The 10200-nt window shown below is 48.3% G+C and overlaps 1 protein-coding gene across 1 annotated transcript in view; it reads right to left on the bottom strand.

Moving 5' to 3' along the window:
• enox2 (ecto-NOX disulfide-thiol exchanger 2) overlaps positions 1-10200 on the bottom strand; it is a gene marked incomplete in the record, with an annotated part of 227630 nt that overhangs the window by 117177 nt on the left and 100253 nt on the right. The window contains 1 exon segment of the mRNA XM_048230956.1: positions 1337-1480. Coding sequence (XP_048086913.1) covers positions 1337-1480 — 144 coding nt within the window.

Raw genomic sequence — 10200 nt, 5'->3', positions numbered from 1 at the left:
GTCCTTGACACCTTGCAGTGCTCCCAAGCATTCTACCCCAATTCGACTGGACCCACTGATAACGTGAGCTGAGCACAAGTGACAACTATGTAGAAAAAATGTGGCTTAAAATATTCAAAAGAGGACATTTGACTGGTGCTCCATACACCCATACCTCAGCCTTTGCCTACTACTTATTATTCTCATAACCATCTGTTCAAGTTTGTGCTGCTGCTTTTTAAGTGCAGGTTAATATGTGGCACAATTAGCATGGGAGGTGATACTAGAGTGTTGTGTTAGTGGAGTGAACGTCTATGTAACCTTTTTTACTTAGCTCATTATTTTTTATCAACCATCCAAACAAACACACGACAACAAGATAACTGCTAGCACCATCTTGGAACTTGTTATAATGGAGACAGTTTTCACAGAAGATAAATGTCTACAATCCAACATATAAAAAGCTTTTGTATTTTTCCTTTGCACATGGGCGTTCAAAGCCCTCACCAACACACGACTGAGAAGAAAATATCAAGGACTACAGCACCTTTTAAACTCCTTGCACAGTGGCAGGCATTGAGAAAAAAAAAAAGCAGTGCTTCATTAAAGCTGACAATTAATCCCCGCCAATTAACGTCTTGGAGAAGGCGCACGACATAAGGCAGCACCTCTCCTTCCAGAGAATCCTCTTTGTGTGACTCATCCTAACGTGCTTAATTACAGACCTGTGCTTTAATTATTATTCCATTTGATTAAAACTGGGACGCGCGCTTCTTGAAAAAAAAAAAAAAAAAAGGCAAATGAAAAAAGTGATTGAGAAGACAGACAGATGCCTGAGAAAAATGATCTCCCAGCCCCCTCTCCTGTTTCTGTCTGTCACCCTTTTTTCTCTTCCTTTCCTTCTCTCTCTCCTCCTCTCTCTCTCTCATTCCCTCACAGGTTGCCAATGAGAGAGGGAGACGTGGGCTTATTGGGGTGTTTGATTGACATGTTGTGGTAGAGGCGTAAAAACCCCGGCTGGCTCTGATAACTGTAATCATGGGCAAACAGCCTCCCTCTGCCATAGCTCCGCCATGACCTCGAGATCAAACCCCCTGAGGATCTGCTGCTGTGTAAAAACACCTCCCCAAAAAAAGAATACCTTCACAATTAAGCAAACAGAGAAGCTGTAAACTCTTACGAGATGAAGGCAAGCAAATATAGCAGGAGAGAATAACAGTTGCTTTTAGAATGCATTTGTTTCAATCCCATTGGGTTGGAACGGTGAATTGCTTTGTGCTCTGTGTTCATTTGTGTGGGCTAAGAGCAGGGAGTTAGAGAGCAGATGGAGGTGCTCGATTGGGGGGGATTGGGGTACCTGGGGGCAGGTTGGGTCTCTTTCTCTTCTTGCTGTTCTCGGCGCCGTTCTCCAGTGGGATGTCAGACACCAGCGGCCCATTGGAGCTGGTGAACTGCAGGGGCTCGTTGTTGCTTGCAGGGTCAAAGGGCAGTGCATTCAGTCCTGCGATAGTAAGAGCAGAAGGGATAGATAGATAGATGGAGAGATAGATAGATAGATAGAAAGTGAGGGGAGAGAGAGAAACAGGAGAAAGAAAGAAAAAAAGAGAGAGAGAAAGGCTAAGCTAGTCATATAACAAGACACTCCAATCTTCAAAGTTGGATTACAGTGAATCAACAGTAGGCCACAATCGAGTCCAGAGCCTGTCTGCAAACTCAGACAGAAGGACAATGAGGTCTGGCTTTGTGGTATGTGCTTGTCAGGGAATCTCCCTCAATTTCAGTTTTAGAGGGAGTAAACTCAGCGGTGACTGGGCGTCTGAGCGGCGGACTCAGAACACAGTGTCCGCAACACTGAATTCCTTATTCCCCCTCTCTTTCCATTCCCTAATTCAACAGATTCATTTCCACCAGTGAGTATTTCTGGTCGGGCAGAACACAAAGACAGGATAACACACACACACACACACACACACAAGGCCTATTAGATATTAACTCTCACACAAACCTAATAGAATGCCATTATCTAAATTGACTGCAGGCAATGGTGCCAGGGAGAAGAAGGCTGTCAGAATGCCGGGAGTAAACAATCAATTTCCAAGTGTTCTTTCCCCTGCGACACAAAAAAAGAACTAGGACTGTCTCACCAGAAGATGAAGCAATAACAGACAGGAGGTATCTAATGAATTATGGATACAATAACAATGGTGAGGATATTTCACCAAAATATATAGGAAAAAATAAATAAGATGTAATTTGATGTTAAGCCTAATGTATCAGTGGCACTGCTTCCTTCAAATCAGAGCAAGAGACTATTTATAATTCAGAAAGAGCTCAGAGAGAGTGGGAGCGTGAGTGAGTGAGAACGAGAAAGAGAAAGAGCGAGGGAGGAAGGGAGAGAGAGGGGAGGGAGAGGGAGAGAGAGAGGGAGGGAGGGAGTAAGCAAGTGAAAGAGAGCGACAAGAACGACTTCTCATGAAATATTTATCTGCTTCCTGTTTACACTTGTTTTGCTCCGTCTCCATTGTTTAGCTAAAGGAAGAACAGAGATGGAGGAGGAGGATGAGATGAAGAGTGATGTCACCTCCGTGACCGCTGACCCCTTCAAAATGTGGCCGAGGCAGGGGGTGCCCGGGAGAGTCTCTCGAGGCTGTCCTCTATAATCTCCTGGATCACGGTGTGGTCATAGAGGCAGCAAGGCTATCTGTTTGTGTCACAGAAACTCTGCAGTGGACACTGCTGCAGGCACACACACACACACATTACATATGCCCATACACGCCCATACACACACATTACATATGCCCCACACACACACACACACACACACACACACACACACACTACATATGCTCCATATCATGTCATAAAGCCAAGACGATACACGACGCCAAGACACACATGCACACGCCAAGACACATGCACACACTGCGACACACGCACACACACACCAGCTGATTAGATCTCCAGCCAACCCTTGCTCTCCCAAGTCCACGTCCGTAACACAGAGGGCACAAGTTCCCAACCCCCAACGCCCACATGCACACATCACAGCAGCAGAGCAGCATGAAAAAGAGAGAGAGAGAGGGAGAGGAGAGGGGAGAGAGAGAGAGAGAGAGAGAGAGAGAGAGAGAGAGAGAGAGATATTATAGCCATAGAGAGTGAGATAAAGCAAGTAGCAAGTGAGATAAAAACAGACTTCTTACTTCCAAATAAACAGAGTAGAAAAAGAAATGTGATTTGTGGCCAGATAGAGGAAAAGGGAGAGATAAACACTGTGCATGTGTGTGTGTGTGTCTGGGGAGAGAGAGACGGTGGGAGAGATGGAGAGAAAGGAAGAGAGGGGGAGAGAGACAGACAAAGAGAGACAGAGAGAGAAAGAGAAGGAGTGAGTCAGAGAAAAAGAGAGAGATAGAGATACGGAAGACAAGGCCAGGAGACTGCTGCATGCTTTGTCTGCTTGCTGCACTGATGTTTGTCGGCCTTTCATGAAGTCCTTGGCAGGGGAAGTGGCACTAATGAGATAAGGATGCCTGTCTGCCACTGATGACTCAGAGCAGAGTGGTCAGATCTAGGCCATGGATATTAACACAAACAGCTGGCCTCGCACCACAGTTGCTTTCACCAAGCACACGTAAACATAAACATGTATGCACACAGCCATGCACACACGCACGCACACAAGCACATGGAAACATAAACACATATGCACACACACACATACACACACACACACACACACACACAGACACACGCACACACAGACACGCACGCAGGCATGACATCAGACAAAATAAAATACCCAGATGCAGAGCAGGGTCTGGGATACAACCATCAATCACCACGGTGACATCTGACACATGTTGACTCCGACCAGCCCACGTGAAAAGGTTTTGAGTAAGCGCTGTGATTAGCTGCAGCAGGGCCCAGGCTTAGCCAGAGGGCTCGGGGCAGGGGGGCAGGGGGGGGGGTATCAGTGGGGGCCCCTGTCTGGTGCCACAGACCCGGGTCTGACTTCTATACGTCCGCCTACAGCTGCAACTCATCAGGGCTCTGGAAGATTCTGTTTAAAGTGTCCACTTCCTCCCCTCCACTGACTGGCTAGACGGCCAATGGTGGAGGACTATATATGGTCAAGGGACAAAAATCGAAGCCTTTACGTGTTGTGAAAACTTTCCTTTCGAGGGCAAAAATAAAATGAAAAAAAGTCTCCCATTTTCAAATAATCTTCAGACGGAGAGTGAGTGCCATGAGATCCGATAGCATGCAGAAGAGACGTGAAGGGGGGGATTAATGCATCGCATCGCAAATATATTGGAAGTGCAGTGTGCCAGACAACACAAATAAAGAGATAAAACTCTGAGAAAATCAGATTGATCCATGCATCATATAAAGCAAGATGAGTTTAGATGTTTCCCCCCCCACTTCCACATTGTATCTTTCTGTGGCTTTACAGATAACATCTGCAAAAGACTGTTTTCTCTGTAGAGGCTGACTAATGTCAATGAGAACAGCATGTATTGACATCACTGGATTTGTCTCCTAATGAAAAGGATGAATGGATAGAAAGATGGATGGATGGATGGAAGGTGAATAGATGAATACAGATTCCAGACACTAAGTGGCAGGTACAGGCACGGCGATCTCTTGTCTGACAGGTTCGTGAGAGAAAAGACACCTCTCCAATACCATTGGGAATTCGCTGTGCATGCTTGTGTGTGTGCATGTTTATGCACCAGTAGTTTGTGTATGTGTTTGTGTGTGAGTGTGAGGTGGCAGGCTCTGAGGTGATTTTCTGTGCTCTATTCGTATGGGTGCATGCTGTGTGTGTGTGTGTGGCCACAAGAGATCACAACCCCTCTTGCCATTCCAGACAGGTGATCCTGACACCTACGTGTTCCCCCTCATGCATCACCCTCCGAAATCCTCCCGGTTGACTCAGCTTCTGCTCGGCCCTCTGATGCATTCACAAGCGCGCCCTTCAGTCGGCACCTCGCCACCTTGTGTCCTTCCGCGTGAGGCTTCCTGCCTTTTCTTCTCCCCAGATAAGGGCAGGTGGGGCAGACATGGCAGACGACTGATGAGACTCTCTCTCTCTCTCTTTCTCTCTCTCCTCTTTTCCAAAACCGTTCACGTCTTTTTCCCGTTCGGCCCCTGTCCTTCTCCTCGGATTCTCCACTCTGCATAAAAGCTCATCTCCATCACAATGCCGCGCCGAGGCCAGAGATGCAGGCCTGTTGCCTTTGGAGTCCTCTACGTGATTGGAGAGTCAACGGGGATCGGAGTGTGGAGAGAAGGAGAGAAACAGAGAGAGAGAGGGGGAGACGGAATGAGAGAGAGAGAGAGAGAGAGAGAGAGAGAGAGAGAGAGAGAGAGAGAGATTTGCACACTCGTAAACAAGAGCAGACAAAACCCCAGGCAGTTATCAGCATCCCACTCTGCCTTCTTCCATTTGACAGGGACTTTTTGTGATTGTTTTGAGAGAGACCGAGACAAAGCAACAAAAAAGTGTGATTTTTCTTTTTATTTCTTTCTATTTGGTTGAAGCTTTTAGCGGATAAGACCTACATGCTAGGGCCTCATATGGCTTACAGCAGAATGGGTACGTGTGTGTGTGTGTGTGTGTGTGTGTGCAGACTCAGGTTATTTGCCTTTGTCTGATTCCATGCTGCCTAATTCACCAGTTTTTTCTTTTTGTTTTAGTGCTTAGTTTGGTTTGAGCTCAGTGGATTCCTCTCCTGTGGAGCACCTTGCTGAAGAACATCGCCTACCCTCTCCCAACCCTCCTCCCCACACCTCTATCCCTCTCTCTCTTTTTCTCAATCCCCCTCCCTCCCCACACCTCTCTCCCTTTCTCTCTTTTTCTCAATCCCCCTATCTCCCTCTCTTTCTCTATGCCCACCTCTCCCAACCGAGAACCGTATGTGCTGAATATTCAACACCTCCAAGCTTCTGCTAGTGCTTGAGCTCTGATGCTGACTTCCACTCACACCGTGTTACCCTTCCTCTATCTGGCATCACAAGCATCACCCTCCTCTCAACCCATCTCTCTCATTGTCTCCCCTCATTCATTCCTGCACTCATCTCTCTCTCTCTCTCTCTCTCTCTCCATCCCCTCTGTCCTCCTCCACATCAGCCAGTGTCGTCCATCTGGCGGGTCCTGGCAGGTGCTCCTCTCCCAGACTGGCACTCAGGTATGAAAAATGCTTCAATTAATCTTGTAAACACTCCGGAGTTGGCCGGCGTAAAAGCGTCTAATTTATACCATCCTGCTTAATTAAGGTGGCTTTTCAGAACAATTCAGTCTGCAAGTCACCAGGGAGAGAGCAACTGTGTGTGTGTGTGTGTGTGTGTGTGTGTGTGTGTGTGTGTGTGTGTGTGTGTGTGTGTGTGTGTCTGTGTGCAAGACACCTTTTAATAAAGCAAAGATGGCGAATGTGGAATGGATGGAAGGGAAGTGTCAGAATGCATAGAGTGAGGGAGAAGTCAGAACTCTCATCTTCTCTCTCTCATCAAACGCCATCCCTATTCTCATCTTCCCCTCTCTCCCTCTCTCTCTTTCTCTCTCCCTCTCTCTCTTTCTCTCTCCATCTCTTATCAGCCGAGTTCTAGACTGACACCAAAGGCCTATGCACTGGGTCAGTGAGCCTACCACCCACCCCTCAGAGAGACAAATGTGCCACGGCTGCTTCAAGGAATGGGATGGGGTGGGATGGGGTGGGATGGGGGGGGAAGGGGTTGAGAGGGGGGGGGGGGCATCAAATGGGCTGTTTTTCAATGCACTGGAAACATCTGGCCACGAGCACAACTCGATTTTTATGAGAAAAAGATGAGGGAGGAGGGCTCCCGCTGCGGGGGGCGTTTGGGGGGGGGGGTGGGGGGGGGGTTGGTAACAGCAGGCCGGCGGTAAACAGGAAGTGAGCGCAGGGCAGCGCAGCATAGCGCGGCACTCTCCAGCTCAGACAAAAGGGCCAAGAGAATGAGCGAGATTACGAGGAGGAGGAGAAGGAAAGGAGGGGGGACATATTGCAATCACAGAGCGATTGGAGAAGTAGGTGGATGGGAACTAATTGTTTTGTGTGTGTGCGCATGTATGTGAGATTGCTGGTAATAAAGCATGAAAAATACCTGACTTCACAACCAGGTATGCAAATCATTAAAGCAGTTGATGGCAGCAGCCACCCACTCACTCACACACACACACACACACACACACACACTGTGGAGACGGTGACACACAAACATCCCTGCAGTATAAGGACTTGATTTCCCTGCAAATCCCTCGCTCCTTCCCCCTCACCATGCCTACACATTCTCTTTATCTTTCCCTTCTAACCATCTTCCACAAAATCTGTCATTTACTTCACCTATTCTTTGCAAGGTCAGTGCTTGGCCATTGCAGTTTAACTCCTTTCCTCTTTACCCCCTTCCTGTTCCCCTCTCAGGCTACCTCCACACTATTCCGTTTTCGTTTCAATCGCTCTCAATCCACCGCTCTCTCTCTCTCTCTTCATTTCTCGCTCTTTCACTCCGTCACTCTCTCTCTCGGCCTCTATGTCCCTCTCTCTCTCGGTCTCGCTCATAGATCTGAGGCGGTGGGTGATGTCGGTGGCCCCGGCAGCTGTGAGGCATCAGAGTCGCTGTGCTCTGCCTGGTGGCGGCCCGTTGGGGGGAGAGAGGGGGTTAGAGGAGCCAGCGCGCCGCTGCTCACAGCTGGAATAAATGACGATCGATAACGCTGATGACAATAACAGGGGGCGCGTGCTGTTGTCGCCACTGTCGCGCCACTGCTGCTTGGCCCCGGGCATGATGTGACGCATTTTGCATGATTAAAAACCTGAGGCTGCTTTTATCACAAGCAGCAGGTCTCACACACATATACACACAGAGACATGAAGAAAAATGTGTGTGTGTGTGTATTCATGGATTTATACGCGCCCCCCTGGAAGCTCACAGACATTACGGCTCTGTGACAGCAAAGCGACGGCAGTGTTTAGGGAGGATCAATGGGACGACACTGATAATGACATAATGAAAGCGGCCGTCTGACTTCAGATAAAACCTATTCACATTCACAACGAATACAGCGCAGCACGGCACGCCACTACGTGCCTCTGTGTGCAGAGGGCATGTTTATGTTTGTGTGTGTGTGTGTGTGTGTGTGAGAGAGAGAGATAATCTCTCTATATGTAGGTGTGAATATTTTGTCTAATAAGTATATTAATGAGACAGACACAGAGAGAGCTGAGTATGTGATGTATATGTGTGTGCATGCATTTGTAAGTGTGTGTGTGTGTGTGTGCATGCGCACATCTCCGTGTGTGTGTGTGTGTGTGTGTGTGAAAGGTTCCCACTGTGTGGACCCCCTGCCAGGGTGGACGTGTCGGTGAAGGCAGAGCACAAAGCTCGCCTGTGATCTTGCCAAAGCGAACAGGACAGCACAGCACAGTGGAGCCCGCTCTGCTCTGCTCCAGTCCGCTCCCCCATGGCTGCCGGCACTGCTGCCCATCACTGGGAACTGGAATGGAAATCAGGAACCACACGGAAGAGCTCGGGGATGGGAGGTGGGAGACATCAGTAGTAATTCTCATGTTTTACAAATAGTGGGGGAATGCCAGGGCAAGTCTATGCCCCTGTGCAAAAAAGCAGTGTGGGAAAAAAAGAGTGTGTGTGTGTATATTTGTGCATGTGTGTATTTGTGTATGTGTGTGTATATGTGTATATATGTGTGTGTGTGTGTGTGTGCGCGCATGTGTGTGACTTCATGAGAGTTATGGGGGGGTTCTTGATTCTGGTGAGTGGTATATGTCACAGTGGCTGCTGCTTGCATCATTGGTGTAACTTACAAAATGTCAAAGCAGCGGTAATGGAGAGGGGACAAATACCCCGCTCTATCCAAATACCCCGCTCCAAATACCCCACTCTATCCAAATACCCCGCTCCAAATACCCCGCTCTATCCAAAGCCATTTAGTCAAATGGGGTGCTCAGAATACAGCTGCGCACACTCAGTGGTCGCCGCACAGCTAAGCGTGTATGTGTGTGTGTGTGTGAGTGTGTGTGTGTGTGTGTGTGTGTGAGTGTGTGTGTGTGTGAGTGTGTGTGTGTGTGTGTGTGTGTAAAGCTAAGGGGTGTGAGTGCATGTGAGTGTGGGCTGCAGACCATTAATCTTGCCACTGCATGAAAAACAACTTAACACGGAGATTAAGCCCAAATCATCCGTCTAAGGCAGAGGAGAGGGCTCGGCCGCGGCTCTGAGCTTTAGTGCGTCACTGACCTAATGAATTCAATTTGCAATCCCACCACCCGCCCTTCTCTCTCTCTCTCTCTCTCTCTCTCTCTCTCTCTGAGAACTAAATGCAAACGCGCCATAAGGAAGGAGGCAAGAACCTGAACCTTTGGAGCAAACACTGCCTGCAGAGAGCAACTCGACGAACTCAGGAAAAAAAGAAATACATGTATGGTGGACGTCTGACGCCTGAGAAGGCGTGCTTGTGCTTCTACGTCTGTGTCTCCTCCGCCGGGCCCCGGGGGCAGCCCAGGACACTTCCAACACTGAGCATAATAACGTTGGGGACAAGAGAGAGGGAGAGAGAGGGAGGGCCGAGAGGTTGACAGCCATGAAAGAAATTGGATTCTCTATGGGGGCAAAAACTAAAATGACAATTTTCTGAAAAGCTTTTGAAACTTAGAAAACTGCCTTGTCTGCAGCATTTTCGCTTTAATGCATGCAGGCGGAGACATACACACAGACACACACACACACACAACCACATATACAAAATGCACACGTCAGGCCTATCTGCAAATCAAAAACCTTGAAAGGTGCCCTTTTTATATCATAGGGTCAGGACTCCATGTTTTATTAAATTATTGTTGTAAAAAATGAGTATGTGGCCTGGGTTAATCATTTGGCCTGGGTTAATCATTTGGCCTGGGTTAATCATTTGGCCTGGGTTAATCATTTGGCCTGGGTTAATCATTTGGCCTGGGTTAATCATTCAGAGCACAGAGAGGAGGGGTCTACAGAAATCCCAGCACTGCTGTCCAATGAGGGCGAGGGAAGAGGGAAGTGGTCCTGGACTGCCATGCACTTGCTCTCCTGCTCTCTCTCCATCCCTCTCTCCATCCCTCTCTCCACTTCCACTCCCTCTTTCTTTCTCCTTGTCTCATTTCTCTCCCTGTCTGTCTCCTTTCTTACCAACAGAGCGATTCTTCAAAAGGC

The sequence above is a fragment of the Alosa alosa genome, chromosome 21 (genome assembly GCF_017589495.1).
Source record: "Alosa alosa isolate M-15738 ecotype Scorff River chromosome 21, AALO_Geno_1.1, whole genome shotgun sequence".
NCBI classification, from domain to species: Eukaryota; Metazoa; Chordata; class Actinopteri; order Clupeiformes; family Clupeidae; genus Alosa; species Alosa alosa.
This window is presented reverse-complemented; position numbering and strand designations above follow the sequence as displayed.